Genomic DNA, 22,447 nt, shown 5'->3' with positions numbered 1-22,447 from the left:
TCCTCCAACCTGTCCCTACTCTGGTAGCCTTTACTCTGGCCAATGGACCTATCACCCACCCAACTCATTATGTAGAAGGAAAAAATCTGTAAGCCTCCCAAGATTCTTCCTTCCCTCTCATGCCTCACATCCAACTGGTCGCTGAGTTTTGTGGACTCTATTTTATAAATCTGTAGTCTTTTCATTCCTTAAATATTTATTGTGTGCCGGGGTATGCAATGATGAACTGGAGATTTCCCCCAGCCCCTCTCCCTGCCTGAAGGAGCTAAGCATCTCTGAAAGGGGGCATTTTTCAAAGGAACAGCCCTTTCTACTGCTGAACAGTAAATGCTAGAAACAGTTAAGTAGAGGGTGGGGAGGGAACACTGGGGAGTATATAATTCATCTAGGGAACCTTGAGGGTTTTTCTGTTGGCCATGTCCAACCTGAAGGGCGAAGGATGTGTACCAGAAACCCAGTGATGGGGGAGGCAAGTGCAAAATTTCTGGAGGCAAGAACAAAGCTCAGACTGTGGCTAACTCCCAGTTCACTACGACCTCAGAGCCTCAAAGCTGGTCCCAGCCGGGTGTTAATCCAGTAACTGCACTGCCCCAAAACTTTCTATTCCTGAAAGGAAGGAAAAATAAAATAAAAACCCAGCACCCAGTCTTTTCTGTCTCTGGAGGTTTGCCCTTCAATAAGTCATTGGGTGCTTGTCATTGAGTACTTGCTAGTACCAGCCTAGCAGTACTTCCCTCCTTTAGAGACTTTTCAATGAATTGGACAAGTCAGACCTTGGGGGTTGGGAAACCATGCGGGAAGCAGAGACTTAGGATGTTAACGACCTGGTAAGGACTCATCAGACTCACTGCTCACCCGCTATCACCGAGGGGCTCCAAGCCTGCCACCTGCTTGTCCTTGCCCAGGTTTGCCTCAGTGCTTTCTTCACTCCCTCACCACCCTTCGCTCCTCGCCCAAGGCCACTACCTCTCTAGACCCGACTCCAGCCCCAGGTCCTCCTCCGGTAGCCACACTGGGTGAGGTGCAGTTCTGCTAAGGTGGCCGGTGCGGAGGGGCCAGGGAGCTCCTGGAGAGCAGCCGCTGGAGGGCAGCTGCCGGCCGGCCTCCCCACGGCCAGTTCCACGCCAGGCGGGCTCTGTCCTAAGAACTTCCCACACTCAGGCTGAGAGCGCGCGCGGCGCGATGATATCGTGGGAGCAGCCCACGTCAGCCGCCTTTCCCACAAGGGCGGGAGAGGACGCCCTGCGGGGAGACCTTGGGCACGGCTGGCGCTCTGCGATTTCCCGACCGGGGCACACTCGGGGTGGGGGGGGACGGGGGCGGGGCGCGCGTCCGGCGGCTCCGAGGTCCAGCAGCGGCTTGGGGCGGGCAGAGGCGGGACCGAAGGCGGGGCGGCCGCAGCCTCCGCCATTCCCCGTTCCCTCCCTCCCACCCCCGCCGCAGCGCACCACCTCCCCGCCCCCACCCTCCACCCCCGTCCCCCACCGCGCGCGCTCCGCCCGCCCCGGAGCCTCGCCCTCCGCCACGATGAGCAAATGAGCGCAAGCGAGGGCATGAAATTTAAATTCCACTCAGGGGAGAAAGTCCTGTGCTTCGAGCCTGACCCCACCAAGGCGCGAGTGCTGTACGATGCCAAGGTGCCGCCGCGGAGGGACAGGGAGGAGGCGCGGGTCGGGGACCCCGGGACGGAATGTGGGTGCGGGTGCGGATGGCGGCGCGGAGAAGGGGAAGCGGCGGGGCCCGGGCGCTCCCTGCCCGTGACACCTGGGCCTGCACGGCGCCGCGCGGACGGCAGGGAGCGCTCGCGGGCGCCGCGCTGGGGACTCGGGGCCGGAGCGCTTCCGCTTCCGGCGGTTCACGTAGCTGCGCACGCGCTGTCTGAAACCTCGCGCCTGCGGGGTTGCGAGGCTTTCCATCGCGCGTCGGTTTGCGCACGTGACGTCAGCGAGATCCGCGCATCCAGGAAGCGGTTCACGGATGGCGCGTTAAATCTTTCTTCATCCTGCGCGGAGCGCCGCGTGGGCTCCCGTGCGACGCCCTGACCAACCGACCCAGGTCCTAATCCATAGCGCCACAGTGCTGACCGTCGACTCGCGACGTTGTTGTCCTGGGGCCCCAGTTGTGTTTGGGCCCCTCCCGTAGGCCCCGGGGGCTAGGTTGACCCGGTATTTTCTTGCTTCAGGGCCTTTATGTTTCCAATCCCCGAGTCGCGCCCCTTGCCCATCACCTAAGTTTCGGGGGTTCGCGGGGGGACTGAGCCACATCTGCAGCTCCTCAGGTCTGCATGGCAAGAGGGAGTGGGCCTCGCAGTCCGGGGGTGGGGGTTGGCCCAGGGTCCCAGGTGCGTCTGAGCAGCGCTGCCCATTGGGGACTTCCAAGGTCCCCGGGCTCTTCGAGTTTTACTTTAGGGCTCCGCCCCCGCAACCCTTGTTTCTGTTTTCTGTTTGACTTCCCCCCTTCTCCACCTTGAGTCTCCTCAGGGGTGACACGCCCCACCATTTGCCCCACATGTTCCCTCTGGGGACACCGCCGGACGGGATGGGTAATCATTCAGCCATCCTGGCCCTGATCGAAGGGGACCTGGGGAGACTACAACTCCCAGAGGTCTCAGGGCTGCTGCTCTCTAGTCTGGCCAGGACTCTTCTTTAGTGACAAATTCGCTGGCCAATGGCTTCAAAAGCTGCACCCAGTCCCACACTCAGAGGCCAATCACGGGGAGTTTGGAGGGATGTTTCCTATTTTGAGGCATCCAGTCAGGGAAAAAAATGGAATTGAAAGGAAAAATGTTTCAGCCCAGCTCCCAGTCTAAAAAAGGAGCAAATGCTTTCTTTTCTTTTAAAACAAGGTCCATGATTTAGTTTTCCTCATCCAGCATCCACTGTTTTATATATTCAATGATTTTTGGACAATATTTTCTGGTTTCAGATTGTGGATGTTATTGTTGGGAAAGACGAAAAAGGCAGAAAGATCCCAGAATATTTAATCCATTTTAATGGTTGGAACAGAAGGTGAGTGTACTTGTTAGACCTGACTGAAAATTGATCATCTCTGCAGCACAGGAACATTGCAAACTTCCTTGTAAAGTTTTAGAAACACTTGTAGAAAAGTTTTGTGTCCTGTTTTTGCTTTTCATCAAACCTTGCCTATTTGGAAGAATGATTACTTTTAAGTTGAATAGATTTGGGTTCTCTATGGGTAATTCTGGAAACCCAGTTGCTTCTGTGTCTAAATGAGTTCCTTTTTCAGTTTATTTGCATTTTTTGTAATTTTAAAATATTTAAATAGTTTTCTAAAATATAAGTCATTCTGGGACACTTCTGTTCCTATGAGGTGCTTTTAGCATTTGTTTTATAGCAAATTAAAATACTGAATTTTACATCCTTTTTTCTTTTGTGTTTTTTTTTTAGCTGGGATAGGTGGGCAGCTGAAGATCATGTTCTCCGTGACACCGATGAAAATCGGAGATTACAGCGTAAATTGGCAAGAAAAGCTGTAGCTCGCCTGTGAGAATACAAAAATCATGACAAATGTGTTTTCTCTTAGTGTGTGGAATTTTTATGACGTAAAAGTAAAAATAGGACGAACATGGTTTATTATGCAATTTGACTTACTAAAAATATGTTAGCAAAGAGTGTTTCTGTTGTATTGTAAATAACTGCTGTGTTTTCCGAGAGGGTATTGTATAATCTGAAATGGAGATCACCATTTATGTTCTAAAGTTTAATTAGTTGTCAGAGGCTTAAGATTCTTTGTTATTATATCTTGTTTTTACCTCAAGACCCATATCAGTCAACACCAAAATTTATTTCAGTCGTTTTTGCTTTTGTTTCCCAGAAGCACAGGAAGAAAGAAGAAGCGCTGCCGGTTGCCTGGTGTGGATTCTGTCTTAAAAAGCCTCCCCGTTGAAGAAAAAGCTAAAAATGATGAGAACTGTGAGTAGCCAGACTTATTTTCTCTGATTAAAAGAACTTTTACCTCGTTCTTTTATACTGCAGGATTGAGCGGGGAGGAATTACTGAAATTACAGACAGGGAAGTGTTTTAAGCTCATTATATATAATAGTTGCCCCTTTTGTTTTTGACAAGTAAGGTAGTAGTCACAAGTCCAGAATTAGTTCTCGTCAGTCATCCTCCTGATGGCTGTCTTCCTGGCCTATGTCTTTATACTCATCTCTCAGGGGTCCATGCTCATGTTTTCTTCTTGGTACCTCCTGAGCCTTGGCCTCACTTTCCAATGCAGCAGGTAACCAGAGGATTCTAGGAGACTAAGCACTTTCACTAAACTCTTTGTGTGAGTTTCCATTCATTGAAATTGGTGTTATATTTTTCAAAATAAATTTCTGTTCTTAAAAGTACAGTATTTGGCCCTGGCCGGTTTTGCTCAGCGGTTAGAGCATCCACCTGCGGTCCGGAGAGACCCGGGTTCGATTCCCGCTAAGGGCACGTACCTCGGTTGCAGTTTGTCCCCAGCCCTGGTTGGTCGTGCGGGTGGCAGCCACTCGATGTGTCCCTTTCACATCGATGTTTCCCTCTCTCTCTCTTCCTCTCTCTCCCTTCCACTCTATCATCTGTACAAAAAATGGAAAAATGTCCTCGGGTGAGGATAAAAAAAAAATAAAGTACAGTATTTGTGTTCAGCATTTAAAATATATGTAGGATTGCAGTTTATTGTTACCAGTAGTAGGACACACATTCCACCTTAAAGAATTGTCAGAGTGAGGGAAGTTTATAATACAGGTTTGCTTGGTATGTTTTGTTTCACCCAGCAATAAGCACTTCCTCTGATGACAGTAGTGAAGAAAAGGATGAAGCAGTAAGTGAAGAAAGTGACATTGAAGAAAAGACTGAAGTGGTAAAAGTTTTTATTGTGAAAACTCATTGTCTTTGGTATATATTTTAGTGGTGAAATTCACATTTTTTTAATCAAGTAGTATAAAGTTGCACTTCATACTTAAAGGGAAATAACTCTTATTTACAGTCACTGTTACGAACCTCTCGGTGGCTCTTTATAGCCGTAAAGTATTTCCGCAAATCACATTTACCTCTTTTCTCTTCAATGAAATTGGGAACTTTATTTTTATAATGGTAACTGTTTTCAAATGTTGTGTCTCGGACTTGGGCATCTTCTGCCTGCCTTCAAAGTTAACATAAATCCTACTGATAAAATGAAACGAGGTAAGAAGAAAGAAAGTAAGCATTTGTAGTGTGGTTAGTGTCCTAAAATGAGTTAACTTGGCCTTTAATGTATTTTGCATTAACGCATGTGTCATTACTGGGGTAAAGGTTGATGTTTAACTGGGTTTGTATCATAGTAGGCTCTCATGTGTTAAGTCTTTTGGATATGGACTCTCCTGTTTTAAGAGGTTTATTGTGATATTACAGAAGGAAGAGCTGGAGCTGCACAGGAAAAGGGAGATGGAAGAAAGAACAATAACTATAGACATCCCTGAAGTTCTGAAGAAGAAGCTGGAGGATGATTGTTATTATATCAACAGGAGGAAACGGGTATACATGGATTTGTAACAACATGTATTTAGCCGTATTTTGTAATCACAGAGCCAAAAAATTGAGAACACTTGGGGGACTGATATTTCTATTTTAAGTTTTGTACTGAGTCAGGTTTGGAAATCATTTGACAGCAGTGCTCTGCTGCTGATTAAATTCAAGTGTGTAGTCTTTCCCAGCTCTGGCTACCCAATAGAATCCTCCAGGGAGCTTTGCAAAGACTTGATGCCTGGGCACCACCCAGAGGGTATGAGGAAATTGATCTGTGGTGTGGGATGGCTTCATACATAGTCTTAGAGGCTCCCCAGGCGGATCACTAACATGAGAATCACTGCTTGCATTTATTTAAAAAATTAACACTGTAATCTACATAGTGATGTGATCAGTAGACGGAAAACATCAAAGAGCCTCAAAGTGTATTTATTTAAAAGATTCTTTTTGAACAGAGTAGACTTTATTTTTTAGTTTAAGAAGTAATACAGACTAGCCCACGGTTGGAGGATTTGGTTTCTACAGTGGGATGAGTGCATCAGATGTGTACATTTTTGTTAACAGTTAGTGAAACTCCCGTGCCAGACCAACATCATAACTATTTTGGAATCCTACGTGAAGCATTTTGCAATTAATGCAGCCTTTTCAGCCAATGAGAGGCCTCGTCATCATCATGCTATGTCACATGCCAACATGAATGTGCATTATATCCCAGCGGAAAAGAAGTGAGTGGGAAAAGGGGTGTTGGTGTCTTGTGGTTCTGTGTTTGTGTACCAGAGAAGTGACTTTCATTTAGAAGAGGTAACACTGTCGCCATTTCTGTTATTACGAATTCATTTAATATATCACCTAATATACCATTTAATTTAATCAAACTATTACTTCTTTTTGGAAACGTTTATTAATAACTAATTAGTCTGGATGCAAAACTAAGACCAGTTTGTTTAGTGATATAATTTAGGGGCAGATAACTTTTTCCTTGAGAAGCAACAGAATGGGCAATAAGAATTTTATCAAAGTTTGTTTACAAACACATCTTTATTCCAGTCTTTATAATTATCCTCATAGTCTGCCTTGGCGCACGGGATTCGGCTGGAGTAGAGTTGGACAAGTAGGGTGTTTGAGTCCAAACAGGTGTAAGGCATTCTTTGGGTCTGCCCGCTTCAGCCTCCGATGGTTGGGGGTCTGTCAATCTGCAGCACGAGCTGCTTGGGCCCCCTGTGGGGCACTGAACATAGTCATCTGTGTTCAGTGTTGTAAGTTAAAATTATAGCATACTCTGGGCATTTTATATTATAAACCAGTGTTCCCATTTGATTCTTAATTGTTGGTATTTACAAATTCATTTCATTCTTTGTGTAGGTATAATATATAGGGTTGAAAACTCTGCCTTATTAAAAATGTACAACTTCATTGTGACATTTTGGAAAGTTCTAGTTCTTGCATCTCTAATCTCTTTCTTTTTAATCCTTCCAGCGTTGACCTTTGTAAGGAGATGGTGGATGGATTAAGAATAACCTTTGATTACACTCTCCCATTGCTTTTGCTGTATCCATATGAACAAGTTCAGTATAAAAAGGTGACTTCGTCCAAATTTTTTCTTCCCATTAAGGAAAGTGCCACAAGCACTAATAGGTAAGTTCCAGCATAGAGAAGTTGGTTGGATTTTGGGTGGCTATCCCCCACTCTTTTCAAAGACAGTGGAATGGAGAGACCACGGCCCGAGAAGAGTAGATGTGGACTTGAATGTAGCTCCCTCGCTTTCTGGCCATAGGACTTGGGCAGGTGCCTTCTGAGCCTCTTGCTTCCGCCTTTCAGCCGTGGAAAGAACATCTGCCCCCCTGTGTAGTTACTGTTAAATGAGGAAGTTTATGAAGGGCCGGCCACCTGTGGCCTTCAAGTAAAGGGTAGTTTCCTTCCCGCTGTGCTGCGTCACCAGTTGTGCCGTTGGTGACCAAGCATGTCCACATCTCTCTTTGAAGGAAACAAAAGTCCCTGACCCGCTTTCATCTGTACAAGCAACTTTTCCCGAGACAGGGGTCTGTTCTCATGATTGCCACTCCTCTTGCCTGCCTGCCATCTGCCTTTGTCTACCACTACCCCTGCCGACTGCTCCCCAAGGGAGGCCACTCGCCACACTGTGCTCTGAATCAGCCACCTTTCCCTTGCGTCCCCTCCTCCTCCCATGGCTCCTGTCTCCTGGTTCTCTCTCTGCCTCGTGCCGTCTTTTCTCAGCCTGTCTTTCTTTCCTGTTGGTGTCACCCCAGGTGAGAGGCCTGTGCAACCCATTGGGGGACCTGCGTCGATGTCCCCATGCCCTACTTCGAACCTCTAGGTTCCCAGTGTCCCTGGTGAACTGTATCTTTGCACACATTTGAAGCTTTCAGTAGTTACTTTATGGTGAGATAATACAGTGTTCTTATTCTTGTGACCAGGATTTCTCAGCTGTGGCCCTATTGATGTGTTTTGTTTTTTTGTGTCATCTGTGGTTGTTATTAATTTTTGTTGTTGAAAGTAGTACAGGTGTCCCTCTTTTTTCGCCCTATTGATGTTTTGAAACTTGTTATTTGCTATGGGGCGTCCTGTACAATGTTGAGCAGTACCCCTGGCCTCCACCCATTGGATGCCAATAGCACTTTCCCAATTGTGACATACCAAACTCTACACAGGGCCGATGTTCCCCTGGCAGGCCAAAATCACTCCCAAGCGAGAACCTTCTCTCAGGTGCACATAAAAGGGACAGTGATTGGGAGGGAAAATTATTAGTCACTTTTTAAGAAAGCACTTGTTTTGGCACACTTGGAAGTGAATGTTTATAACCCTCCTGGAGTGGAGTTGAGGGTGTGTTTTCTGTTTTGTCTGAAGGAGGACATTCAAGAGCCCCTCGAGGTTTTGCAAAGATTCTGCAGGCTTGGGGCACGTGACATTCTCCACTTTCTTCCGTAGGAACCAGGAGGAGCTCTCCCCAAGCCCACCTTTGTTGAATCCATCCACCCCGCAGTCCACAGAGAGTCAGCCGACCACAGGTGAACCGGCCACCCCCAAAAGGCGCAAGGCTGAGCCAGAAGCCTTGCAGTCTCTGAGGCGGTCCACACGCCACTCTGCCAACAGTGACAGGCTGTCTGAGAGCAGTGCCTCGCCTCAGCCCAAGCGCCGGCAGCAGGACACATCCGCCAGCATGCCCAAGCTGTTCCTGCACCTGGAAAAGAGTAGGTCCATCCCTGGGTGCAGAGAGGAGTCAGCCAGCAGGAGGGCTGGAGAAGGAATGGGAGGAGTGCATGGCACACCCCGATTTGCCACTCACCTATGGGAATTCATTCGCCCTGGCTGAGGCTCAGGAGGCCTTTCCCTAGCCTGGGAGCAGCTGGCTGGGAGATGGGAGCCAGCGTCAACTCTAGCTTGGCGCCTAGTGGTTTAGCTCTGGATCACAAAGCACATCAGTCACTCCCCAGCCCTCCCCAGCCCTGATACCAGGCAACCACTGCTTACTTGCTGCCCCTATGGATTTGCCTTCTCTGGGCATGGATTCTTATAAATAGAATCATGCAATTTGTGGCCTTTGTCTGTGGCTTCTTTCACTCAGCATCATGTTTTCCAGGTTAATCTATGTTATACTACTTTTAGTAGTATTCAATTCCTTTTTCTTTCTTTCTTTCTTTTTTTTTTTGCTAAATAATATTCTAGGTACCGTCTTATAATGGAAGTCTTATTGTTAAAGATTAATAACGTCTCTGCTATTAGTAACTGTCTTCTAGCAGTCTTTAATTAACAGCCATGTGATTTATAAGTGAATAATTAACATCTCTTCCTTTTGAAGAGACACCTGTGCATAGCAGATCATCTTCACCTGTTCCTGTGACTCCTAGCAAGGAAGGGAGTGCGGTGTTTGCCAGCTTTGAAGGCAGAAGAACTAATGAAATAAATGAGGTACAGTTAGTGTCTGCTGCTCGTCCCCAGTGAGCCCTTCCTTGTGTGGTTGCTTAAGTCCTGTGGCAGGAAACTGGGTTTCCTTAGAAGCATCATGTTGCTCTCACTGTGGATGTTAACAGAATCGTTCATATACTGTAACATTGTGTTTTGGGTTTCTAAAATGAGAAAATTGATAGGATTCCAGTCCTACACTTACTTTTATCTTAGAAAACTAAGTACTGAAATATGAATATAGTAAGTCCCCACTTAGTATCGCGGAGAGGTTTTCCAACTTCAAGCAAAACAACATATAATAAAACCAGTTGTACCATAAGCTAATCGATATAAAGAAGAGTTAAATTCCTACAGCATCTCAACAACATTACAACAAAATGATGTGGTCCGTGGACCTACTGTATTTTCATTTTGTAGACTAGGCATCAGAACACTTTCTCTTCAAAAGGTCAGAGAGTAAATATTTTAGGCTCTGCAGGCCACACAATGTCTGACAAGACTTCCCAACTCCAGAAGTAGCCATAAACATTATGTAAATGAGTGTGCTGTGTTCAAATAGAACTTTATTGTGGACACGGAGATTTGAATATCAGATAATTTTCATGTGTCATGCACCATTGTTTTTTATCCTCACCCAAGGACATTTTTTTTTGCATTTATCTTCAGATAGAGAGGGAGGAAGAGAGAGAGAAACATCGATATGAGAGAGACACATCGAGTGGTTGCCACCCATGCGACCCCAACCGGGGCCAGGGACAAACTGCAACTGAAATACATGCCCCTAGTGGGAACCGAACCCGGGACTCTCCAGTCTGCGTGCCGACGCTCTAACTGCTGAGCCAAACTGGCCAGGGCCCATTGTTTTTTTTGCTATTTTTCCAACCATTTAAATATAAAGTCCATCCTTAACAGTAATATTAATAGCCATCCCTTTGTCCGTCAGCATTATGCCAGGCACTTGACCTAAATTTCATCAAATTCTGACCTTGCACCGGGTTTCCATTTTACAGATGGGGAAAGTTTCCATTTTAAAACTCTGTTTTTAAGATCACTTAACTGTTGTAGGTAGTGAGTGTTTCAGGGATTCCGGAGTCTGGTAGGATATACTGTGAGTCTCACCCAGGAGGTGGGATGTCCCTGTTTCTGTGTATGAGGGAAGATGACTACTAGGCAGAGAGAACATTTGATGATGGGTCAGCAAAGGATCAGATTGTTCAATATTTTCAGGGTTGGCGTCTGTTTTCACTTGTTTCAATGGGTCAGTTAGTTTCCAAAGTGAATATAACATCTCAGCAATTAGGGAATTTTGAAACAATATGTAGTAATGTTACTCAGAATATTTTTGGGTTACTTTTTACTGCTGCTTTCTCAGCAGGATTTCAGATCAAGGAAAAGGGGCAAAATGACCAAAACAGTTACAACTAATTTATAGGTAGTAGCTGTTGAAAATTTGGCAATCAAGTATTTCTTGAATCTAACTTTAAATCTCCCAAACACACAATTTTATTTATTTTTATAAGCTTGTTTTTATTTTGATGTAGTGGCATATTTTTCCCTCTACATACAATTTATTATAATTTTGGGATGATTAGAAGTGTCTCCCTATTGTCAAGGAAGGTGAATCCTGTAATTGATTTAAAGGGCAAAAATGTCTTGAAAAATTATAGTAGAAAACTAATATATATGTTAATGTGTAGTCTAAATGGAAAGCATATCTATATTTTCTCATGCACCCTATATCATAGTTATACGAAGAAATGAACATTAACGTTTGGTACATACTTGGTGGTTTTTTTTTTTTCCTATGTACTTAATTTTTTGCAAGTGTTGTATTGAACTTCATTATTCTGTAGCTTGATCATCTTCGGCCTAATACATTGTACTCGCCTATATTCTGAGATCATGCCCGCAGAGAGCTCCATGGGAAAGCGAGAGGGCTATCTGCAGAACTTCCTATTGGTTTGTTGTCACTGTTTCCTCCCCATTTTCTGGTCCAGCTGTGGAGCAACTCCTGAGGTTCCAGAAGCATTAGAAGATTAGGGGCAGGAATGTGTCACCTGATTGGCGACATCAGCCTGCTGGCCTGAGAATATCAAAGAACATATATTTCTGTCAGGATTCCAGATGTTGAGCTCTGTTGGTAATGTAGTGTTAAGATATAATAACAAAGCATTCAATTCATGCTTTTCCCAGGTCCTCTCCTGGAAACTTGTGCCTGACAGTTACCCTCCAGGTGACCAGCCACCTCCACCCTCTTACATTTACGGGGCACAACACTTGCTGCGATTGTTTGGTGAGAAATCTTGATCCCTGCTTTCTTCTTTCCTTTTTTTTTTGCTTTGCTTTTAACACTCTTATTAGCTTATGTACATCTTGTGGTAATTTGGGAGTCTAAGAAAAATTACTGAAAGGTGACCTCTTCCAAAATAAAAAGGCATTTAATGAATCTTAAATTTCTTAAAAATTATATTTCTAATATTTGTGCTACTACTCTATCTTTGTGTTCACTCAGAGTTCTTAGTTTTGTTTGATAATGTAGATGTTAATTTCAATTCCAATAAGGATAAACAGAGACCCAGACGATCCCTGAGTTCATCCTACCCGTTGTCAGATTCTGCTGATTGTAAATTATCTTGCTTTTCTTTTTAATGCAGTGAAACTTCCAGAAATCCTTGGAAAGATGGCCTTTTCTGAGAAGAATCTGAAGGCTTTACTGAAGCACTTTGATCTCTTTCTGAGGTATTTTTATTATGTCAAAACTTACCTCTACTGCCCTATTATATTCAACTTTTCTGAATGGCTCTTCAGCAAATGTGGAAGCTTGCTCTGATATTTTAAATAGTAGCAGTATTACCTAAGTATGGTTGCTTCAAACTATAATTGTAATATAGGGGGTTTGGGGCTATTTCTTTTTTCCATAATTTATCTGCTTTCTGAATTATGGGTATTCATTGTGTGGAGGTAAAATTCTGTGCCCTTAGAAGAATCCAGTTGGATAACCTTATGAAAAGAAAATTGATTTTCTATAGTAGAAATGATTAAGATTGATCATTTAGTTTTGAATTTTTTTTTTTTCAGGATTACCCTGAGTATTAGACTCTTTGTTGCAAGTGCATAAACTAACTTCAGTATTAGCACTTAACAGATTGAATTTTGGGGTTGACGTTAAGATAAATGACTATTGTTGACAGTTTGTGAATTCAGAGAAAGGTATTATTTCCTTCATCTGTTAGAGCTAGTCATTTTAGTTTATCATCAGATCATTTGCCCCAGCCTTTTACCCCCCACCCCCACCCCAACCATGCTGTGGGCCCGTCCTCCTTTATGCCTGTTGTCTGGTTCTCTCCCTCTTCCCTACCCGGATGTCTGTTGACCAGTTCCTCTCCTTGGCGGTCAAGGTTGGTCATCAATCACCCTGGCTCACCCAGCTTGTCCTCTCTCCCTGACTTTGTTTCTTCCTTCTCTTTAAGAGGGGGCCTTTTCCTTGCAGTCAGGCCCCAGGCTGCAAGAAACTGATCAAGGACCACTGAGTGGAGAGCGCTCCAGCCAGAGAACTCAGTCTTGGAGTTTTTGAAAGACATTTTCATATAGGAATTTTGAATAAAGTACCCATGAGTGGAATTAGACTTGTAACATTTTATTTTATTTTATTAGAGACAAGTTTCAAAATTATCCTCTTCCTTTCCAGCCTCCCCAGCAAACAAACCCACAACTCGATTTTTATAAGCTGAAATCAAGTTCAGTATATAGAAATCAAATAATGTCAATGCAGTATGAAGAGATAGCTGCAAGTTAGCATAGGAAAGCCTGCTAATTTTTAACTATGCTCAAACAAAATAGAAATTAGGATTTTTAAGAAGTAACTTAAATTTATAAATACATACAGTAATTGGTTTTGAAAAGGCATCAACTAGAGAAATCAGTGGACTCAATACTTGCTGTAAAAAGGGTACAGTCAAAGAAGAAAAAATTCACTCTTGAATGAATTTTGGCTCAGTTTTTACTGAAGAAGGTATTGGAGAGGTCTATTGAAATTTTGAGGAATTTGGACAGATGGGAGGAGGCTGGGGAAACAAATGTGAAACTAATTAGCTTATTAGTTAATGAGACCCATGTGAAAATGTTTTAGCCCTCCATGTTGAAGTCTTGGACACTTCAGAGCCAAAGTAGCATCTCTGTGTTACAGACTTTTGAGTGGCCACATTTTAACATCCATTGTCAGACGGAAGTCGATCTTGCTTATGTGTTTTGGCTTGAAGCTGGAACTGTAACACTTCTGGCATAGCCAATGAGGACACAAAATGCTCTTTACTCGTTATACCATTCAATTTTGGTGTCACTTAGCCCCTGTAAGCAATCTGAATTTCTCCAATGACATTTGCTGAGTTTATTTTATTTTTTTTATAGTTTGTTTTTAAAAGAGAAAATGTAGAAATAGTCCAGGCCTTTTTGTACAGAAGTGTTTATATAACCAAGACTGCCACCTAGCGGAGTGTAGGTTCTATTTTTATTTGTACACTTGATAGTGAAAGGATTCTGATGAAATAGTAATTAACGTAGAAGCAGGATATGTGCAGGGAAAGTAATCAGTATATAGAAATCAAAATCATATTCATTTTTCTTCCCTGATACCAAAAAAGAGTGACATGTTAGAGTGGTTGAAAGTTAAGCTTTTGCTTGCTGGTATTTAGTCCTTACTGTGGTAATCTGTGGGGCCCTGTTTTTCTTCTTCCAGGTTTTTAGCAGAGTACCATGACGACTTCTTCCCAGAGTCTGCCTATGTCGCCGCCTGTGAGGCACACTACAGCACTAAGAACCCCAGGGCAATTTATTGAAGTTTCGATGGCTCTGGAAGAACAGCTTCTCTGCCTAGCTTTGTGTTCTAGGTCCCCAGTGGAGAACTGGGGAGAGGGTGGGAGATGCGACGCCCACCCCAGGGGGGCTCTAGCAGAGGCGGGCCCAATTATTTGAGTTGTTGCATACTGTAGTTATTTCTGTTAAGGAGGATTTCCTCGGTGCCTGAACAGCCTCCAACATCTGACCCTGGCCACTGTGCATGTCATCTGTGGCAGGAGAAAAGAGCAGTGTTCCCAGTGAGACGTTCACAAACACGCGTGAGTGTTAGGCTGTTCCCGTGGACATCGTTGGCATTGTTAACAATAACCACCTTTGTTAGTTATTTGTTAACACTAAGCAAAATTGTTTTGTATACCGTTTTTTTTTTGTTACGATGAGACTGAGCAACTCTGTCTAACAAATTTTAGTTTTGCCTAGAAACTGCAAAGTAGTCCCAAAATATTTTACAGGTAATTGAAGGCAAAAGAAAATTTGCAGCTATACATTTGCTTTTACAGTTCCTTTTCTGTAAAACTTGATTTCTGGGATCTAAAAAAAAAACGTTGCCTGACTCGTTTGAGATTTTACAGCTATACTTTGTTGTGTAATGTTATGATTCCCGTTCTGTAAAATGTTATTTTTGATGTTCTAAATAAAGCAGAGCCCGTCTTATTGGAAAGAACCAGGAGAGCGAGTTTTCAGTCTGGCCTTGTCCTCTTTCTTTCTTGCAAAGGGACAATAAGGTAACTTCTTGACTCATAACTTTGTTTTACCTTTGTGCCTTTTTGGTTAAGGCCTTTTGTTTTCCTACCCTTTGACTTTGTGTCACTTGGCCACTTGACTGGAAGGTGGTTACTGGAAGTTGGTGCTCTTCTCTGTCTTGTCACTGCTTTCCGGGCTGACACATTCACCCCCCTCCATCATGGCCAGCTGATGGTCTCTCAGGTCCCCCTTCTAATCCTCATCTTAGTCTCTCACATGCCTCCCCCCTCTTCCCTCCCCCAGGATGTTTTAGAAAATCCTAACTCGATGGAAGGGATGCCAGTACCACATAAGCCTTGAGTAATAAGCCTTGAGTACAGCATCAGCCTTTTCTTGTAGCTCAGCTTGGTTGACCTTAATTTTCAAAGATCACTGGTTATGAACAAGGGTCACAGGGGATTTTTAAAAAATTGTTAATGGGCCCAGCCGGTGTGGCTCAGTGGTTGAGCATCGATCCATGCACCAAGAGGTTGCTGATTTGATTCCCGGTCAGGGCACATGCCCAGGTTGTGGGCCCGATCCCCAGTGGGGGGCGTGCAGGAGGCAGCCAGTCGATGATCTCTCCTCGATGTTTCTCTCCCATTCCCTTTCTCTAAAAGCAATAAAGCAAAAAAAAAATTTTTTTTTAATTGTAAATGGTTTCACCAAAGAAACTTCTGCATATGCACTGACCAGTGAGAATCAGAACCTCTGAATTGGAGTAGACATCATCCCAGTGTACTTTGTTGCTAGGTAACTTGGGTTTTGGTGTCTGATCTGGAGTAACATTTGGATTCATGCTGGGTTTCATCTCCACTTGCTTTACATAGTGTCTGTTTAAAGCTGGTGCACCTGCAGTATGTTCTAGATTGTTGGAAAAGTGTAATCAGTCATTATTCATGGCCTGAAAAAAAAAGTTTCCCTTACAGGAATCTGCTTGTTAAATGTCTCCAATGAAATGGAACACAGACTGTCTCTTGGAACATTTACATATTTACATACCTTGACTTTTCTAATAATGAAATATTATTTTCTTCCCCCAAGGGCATTTCTGAATCACAACTTCCCTTAAGCTGATTATTCGCAGCTTAAGTTGATTTAAGTAACTGTTGAAAATATTATCTCTTTATTGTATAGTAATAATTTTTCAAATAATTATCAGTTAAAATATGATTTAAATGTCTAGACCATCCTTATAAAAATTATGCATTATCTTGTCAATTAAAAAAAATTTTTAAGGGGGAGATAGAGAAACAATGTGAGAGAGATACATCGACCGGCTGCCTCCTTCATGCTCCCTACTGGGGATGAGCCAGCAACCCGGGCATGTGCCCTGACCAGGAATCGAACCGGGACCTCTCAGTCCATGGGATGACGCTCAAACCACGGAGCCACACCAGCCGGGCATTTTGTCAATTTTTAAATTGTTACTTTCCTAAACTGTCAAACCTGCAGCCGAGTGTCACATTCATTGTGTAAATGTTTTCCTTTTAAGTCATGTAAAGGTATATTGAAAGGAATATTTCATTAACTTGCATATCAGAATCTTACACTATAAACCACTGACCTATACACTTTTAAGGTGGATTTTATGGTATGTGAATTATATCTCAGCTAAAGCAGATCTAGGTATTGGGTATGGCTAAAACTCAAGAAAAATACACCCTGAAAGCCCATTTTTGAGAACTTCAAAGCATGGCTTCGTTCATGCATCACTGCCCAAGGCCAACCAGGGTTCCTCCTCTCCCTGCACCGAGTTCACACCTCACCTGAAGTTCAGAAAATCCAGTGCTGTGCCTTCATACAGCTGCTTTCATAAGCAAACATGGAGTTGACAGATTTTCAAACTTCGTTGACTTCCAAATTCTGCATGATGAGACATGGGAATAAAGTATATCCTGATATGTTATTGTCAATATAAGGTTAATAAGCAGGTTAGGGACAGCAAAAATAACATGAATTAAGAATAATGCAAATCATAGCCAGTTCATCTTTATAACTCTTAATGTTTTAGCATTTTCCAACATCAATCTTCATCCTTCCAGAAGGTCATGAAAAACTATCGGTAGTAAAGTGCTTGACGCTGTTTTCATATTGATTTCTACTATTCTCACTCAGGTTTACAATGTTCAGTGGGATGATTTAATAGGGTATTTGGAGATCTGCCTTGGCACAAGGTAAATTACAGCAGCCTGCAGTTCTATTTACTGCTCAGTCTTCACTATTGTAAAGGTGACTTGAGACCATTTCAGGTCATCAGCCTCTATTAGTTGTCCATTATTATCCAGAAAATAATTTGGGGTGAGATGATTTGTGAGCTGTATAGAAACATATGTATTAGTTTCAGAGGATGAATGCTGTTTAAATGTGTTTGGACAGTACATAAAACTAAGTCTGAAAACCAAGAATACTATTGGAGGGAAAACCTAGTAAGATGTTCTTTTGATATATGATAGTTCATCTTATCTTCTATATTCTGTAGCATATAAAGCTTAACCAATCATTGCATTGAAACCCTTTGTTAATTTGGTGGTCCATAAGAAGCCATGGTATGGTAGACAGATTGAAAAATGTTTCTAAACCTTCACACACACACACACCATGTCCCTATCCCTAATCCTTGAAACGTGAGTTTTTCAGTTTCTCTTATCAAGAGATAGGATCTATTTTCCTTCCCCTTGAATTTGGTCTCGATTTTTTCTTTCCTGTGCTGGGGGCTGACTTTGCAATAGATCAAGGAAGCTGCTCTGCTGTGTATGAAACCCTGACTAGTCTGGCTTTGGGACTTGCCTTAGCCAAGGAAATCTGGCAGAAGTGATTTCATTTCCCTTCTCTCCTTTAGAATCTTGCTGGATAGGTGAACAACTCCGGACTAACCTACTGGATAAGAGGTTGCCTAGTTATTCTCACCCAGCCAACAATCAGTTGACTGCCCAACATGTGAGTAAAAGCTTTTATTTTTCAAATATTTTTTATTGTTTTTTAGAGAGAGAGAGGAAGGGAGAGGCAAAGAGAAAGAGAAACATCAATGTGAGAGCAAGACATCAACTGGCCACCTCCTCCATGCCCCCTACCAGAAAGGGAACTGGTACCCCTTTGGTGCACAGGACATGCCCAACTAACGGAGCCATACCAGCCAGGGCCAGTGAATCCCTTTGAGACCAGCCAACCCCCAGCCTACCTACCAGCCCACGACAGATGCATAGACAAGCCAACCAAAATCTGCCAAGCCTAGCCTGGGTTAGCAGAACCACCCAGTTGACCCATATATTGTTGATCAATAATGAATGCATATTGCTTTAAGCCCTTGTGTTTTGCAGTGGTTTGTTAGGCAGCAATAGCTAACATCACTGTGCCTTTGTGGTGTGTGTGTTTTACAGCCTATTGATGGAACAGCTCACTTCATTGCCTGGGCTGAAATTGCTGAAATTCTGGGATGTTCACAAGCAACCAGCTAACCAAGGGACATGCACCTGCTCCTGCTCATATAACAAGAAAGAAAATAGAAACAGCCACACATCTTTGCGATCTCGTAGCTAGCACATTAGTTTTATTTTGTAAGAAATTTCAAGTTTGCAGAACACAGGAAAGGAGAATATAAAATATGTTTTCACCATAAAATTAACAACTATTATTCTTTTGTAAGATTTGTTTCCAGCCACTGTTTTTCAAAGAAAACATTTTGGATTTCACTAAAATTCCCCTGCATTGTGTCCTTTTTCTAGAGGCAATAGTACCCTGAGTTCGAGGTGTGGATTCAGTTTGTACACGTGGAACTCCTGGCCCTTATACTCTCCATCATGGTTTTGACTTACATAGAGAGCTGCATATGTACACACACATATACACATACACTTTTACATATGTGATATATATAATATACATATACATAACGACATCAGTTTGTGTTTTAACATATACACATCTAGTTTAATCCTTTTAACTGCTGTATGAGGGTCTATCACATGGATGTAGTACCCTGTATTAACTCCTTTGCCATTGTCCGACATTTACAGTGCTTCCAAGTTCCCCATTTACTAATACTGTAGTGCTACAAAACAGCCCTTGTACGCAGTTCCTTGTATCCAAATGCCAGTCTTTCTCTAGATCAGACACCCAGAATTGCTGGATGGGCAGACATGTGCTTTTCACATTTTCTAGAGTCTAAAGTTACCCCATTAGACAGGGACCTGGCTTTATAAGAGTCCCCAGGTGTTATGTTTCAGGGCAGTCATCTTGTGGAACAGATTGATAACACGGAGCTAAAAGAAAAGAAAAATTGGATGAAAACTTGAAATCATTTTGAAACATTCCACATTACCTCATCTCACATCACCCCACCCCCCCAATGTTTTTCTGCAGTATTGGCCATTATTATTGGGTGGTCTCAAAGAAATTACAAAAATTAAACAAAATTAATTTACAGTGGTAAAAAGCAGGAGAAGAGGTGATGGTCTGCTCCTTGGCTCACTAATTTGTTTCCAGGGCAACTATTAATGGCATTATGGAAAGGAATTGATTAGCCATCCAGAGAATATTTCAAATATGTTGAATAGGACAAACTCACCACATCTGATGATTTCTGAAGGGTCTCAGGTTTACTCTTCAGTAATGTAAACCAGTTCTTTTGATTTTCTCAATTGATAGGTCAAGTTTAAAAACCTGTGTTTTACCATGCCAAGACACGATGTGGTCAATATACCAGGCATGGTATGATCAAGGTTAGGTCAAACAATATTCTCTGTAAACAGGAGAAAATCACTCTTGTTATCTAAGCAGTAAGTATTAAATGTTCTTAGAGTTTACACATCTCCTCTCAAAAACAAATTAGTACACAAGCAGACTGTCCTCATAATAAATATTCTTTTCAAATAATTGTGTGCACCCTTTGTCCTTTGGGTTCAATCCAGACCAGCTGATCTAATAAGATGATGTCAACATCACCGTATTGCTTTCAGTGTGTAAGCAGGTTTGAAAGCTGCTTGAGGTTTTTCGAATTATGTCAAGTTACATTATAGATGCTCTGCAATGCAGCTGCTCTTGGTTTAAAATTCTTATAAGTGATAAGAATTGCTGCTTTGTAGAAATAAGACTATCATGCATTTTTTATAGAAAAATGAGAAATAAAACTATTGGAAAAGTACACCCTGTCCTTAAAACTTCCAAGCCAGACCGATCACAAAGTCATGATTAAAATGAGCAATAAAATACTCTTGCTTGTTCCCGGAAAACACTCTAAAAGGAACATCTATTCTAGTTTTTCAGTTTGGTCCTTTAAGGTTTCTGGAATCAAGGCTCTCTACTGGGTCGTTTCTCTGAAAAGGGGTGTCTGCGCCCGCGTTCGTCCTACGCCATTCGCTTCCGGATCTGCCAGCAGAGGGCACTGGAGAGGCGGCCCAGGACGCGCGCGGGGCTGCGTCCCGACCTGCTGGCTCTTCCCGTCCCGGAGGCGACAGGCACCTCGCGGGGCTGCAGCAGCTGCTTCCAGGGCGGCCACCCAGGCGCGCGGCGCCTCCTCTTCCGAAGCCGGAGCCTTTGCTCTAAGGGCCCTTCTCCAAAGCCCGGGGCCCACAGCAGCCCGGCAGCCGCGCTCCCTCCTCCGCAGGTACCAGCACGCACCCTCCGCACTGCCAGGGCTCTTGTGCATTTGCCAATTTGCGGTCCAGACGGATGACTGGACTGACCCTCTCCCTGGTTTTGCACCAAAATGCTTCTAGAAAGCCCTCTCCCACTCAGCTGTGGTCGTTCATTAACTCATCGATGTCTTTCCCCGATGTTTACTGTTGAACTCTGCAATTCAGTGGTTCCCAAGGGCTAGCAGAGATGGAGGGGTTGCGACAGAGACTGGGTGACAGAGACTGTATAGGCCACCGCGCCTCAAATAGGTATGAGCTGGTCCTTTACAGGTAAAATTGGCCAAACCTGGTCTGGCTCTTCGTCTATATTACAATCGTGCCTGCCTAGTTTTTACATTTTCAGTAGCTGTTGTTAGGTCCATTTTCCTCCTTTTTTATTGATTATGTTTGTCAAAGGTGATCACCTCGATGTGTATTTTTTTAATAAGAAATTTGCTCTTGGGTTTCTAAATGTTGTATTTATCTGTTTTCTAATATATTTAATTTTATGCTTTAGTTATTTTCTTCATCCTACTTCGACAAAAAAGCATTTTCTAAAAATACAAAGGTAATGATTTATTATTCTTATTATTATTAGTAGTATTAAACAACCAATCCCCATTTCTCTGAAAAATCACAAGATACTAACATTTTCAGCCCCCCCAAAATAAAACCAAGTTAAAAACTAAAAGGCACAGACCATTTTCTTTTTTAAAACATTTTTTTTTCTTTATTGATTTCAGAGAGAGAGGAAGGGAGAAGGGAGAGAGATAGAAACATCAATGAGAATGGCCACCTCCTGCATGCCCCCCGCTGGGGATGAGGCCCACAACCTGGGCATGTGCCCTGACAGGGAATCGAACCGGGTACCTCTTGGTGCATGGGTCGATGTTCAACCACTGAGCCACACTGGCCGGGCAGCACAGACCATTTTCTCTTTTTTTTCTCTGGGAGTACTTATCAACTTTGATCCCTTTAGCATTAGTTAATTACTAGTTGCCTCTCATCTAGAGACTTACTTAAACTCAACAACTATCTTTTTGGTTTCCTTCATCTGACCTGTTTTCTGTGTAATAAGACAAGTAGAAGGGAAAAAAAAATGCTTTCTTCAAAAATGAGATTTTGAAAACCCAACACAGAGATGGTCAATTAAAAAATATATCTATCCAGAGTTTAGTTTATATTTTGTCTCTTACTGCTGTTGCCAGATGATTTCACTGTCTTAGATGACTTTCTGCGTCTTCCCTTGTAGTTTAGGAGAGGTTTTTCATTCACACTGCCATCTGAACAGAATAGTGTTTCTTGCTTTTAAGATATAAAAGAAGATGGTGGAGTTGGCTTGTTTTAGAACTATTTTTAAATATCTGGAAGTTTTGAAATACTAAATGGAGCACCAACACCTTGAGTTCATTTATTGCTGTGTCATGACAAAGATTGGTGATTTCAAACAAGGATTTCTTTGTACTGCCCTGTGAATTGCTTACAGGGAGCCTGGGACCCCTGGGGCCGGGCATCCAAGACAGCTTCACTTAGACTGTCACCATAGCTGGGGTGCCAGCTATGTCTGGGGACTCCCCTCTCTAGCAGGGGAGACAGACTTTCCACGTGGTGACTCAGGGTGCCAAGAGCAAATGTGACTTCTGCCATATTCCGCTGTCAAAGCCAGTCACAGGGTCACTCACCCAGATTCAAGGGGACAGAAAACAGACTCCATGTCTGGATGGAGAGAGCAGAATGCGACACAGGGAGGGCAGGACTAAGCTGTATTTGTAGGGATAATCCACCAAAACTTCATGTAAATCCCATTTGTCGCATTCAGGGAAATAACACACTATA

At 43.1% G+C, this 22,447-nt stretch overlaps 1 protein-coding gene across 1 annotated transcript; it reads left to right on the top strand.

Annotated features, from left to right (window-relative positions):
* The first annotated feature begins 1,490 nt into the window (after positions 1-1,490).
* On the top strand, positions 1,491-14,917 carry MSL3 (MSL complex subunit 3). The gene is made up of 13 exons (XM_036271684.1): positions 1,491-1,637; positions 2,926-3,008; positions 3,408-3,503; positions 3,835-3,932; positions 4,766-4,851; positions 5,382-5,504; positions 6,060-6,220; positions 6,972-7,130; positions 8,442-8,704; positions 9,313-9,422; positions 11,613-11,712; positions 12,074-12,158; positions 14,155-14,917. The coding sequence occupies exons 1-13, from the start codon at positions 1,536-1,538 to the stop codon at positions 14,252-14,254; spliced, it is 1,566 nt and encodes a 521-aa protein (XP_036127577.1). The 5' UTR covers positions 1,491-1,535; the 3' UTR covers positions 14,255-14,917.
* The last annotated feature ends 7,530 nt before the right edge of the window (positions 14,918-22,447 follow it).

This window comes from Molossus molossus, unplaced genomic scaffold (genome assembly GCF_014108415.1).
Source record: "Molossus molossus isolate mMolMol1 unplaced genomic scaffold, mMolMol1.p scaffold_m16_p_2, whole genome shotgun sequence".
Lineage (NCBI taxonomy): Eukaryota > Metazoa > Chordata > Mammalia > Chiroptera > Molossidae > Molossus > Molossus molossus.
Note: the sequence above shows the minus strand (reverse complement) of the source record. Positions and strands in the feature narration are given on the sequence as shown.

Coding starts and splice junctions, on each gene's coding strand:
- MSL3 (XM_036271684.1), top strand. CDS start 1,536: ATGAGCGCAAGCGAGGGCATGAAATTTAAATTCCACTCAGGGGAGAAA. Junction 6,221..6,971: donor TATATCCCAGCGGAAAAGAA/GTGAGTGGGAAA, acceptor TAATCCTTCCAG/CGTTGACCTTTGTAAGGAGA. Junction 12,159..14,154: donor CACTTTGATCTCTTTCTGAG/GTATTTTTATTA, acceptor TTCTTCTTCCAG/GTTTTTAGCAGAGTACCATG.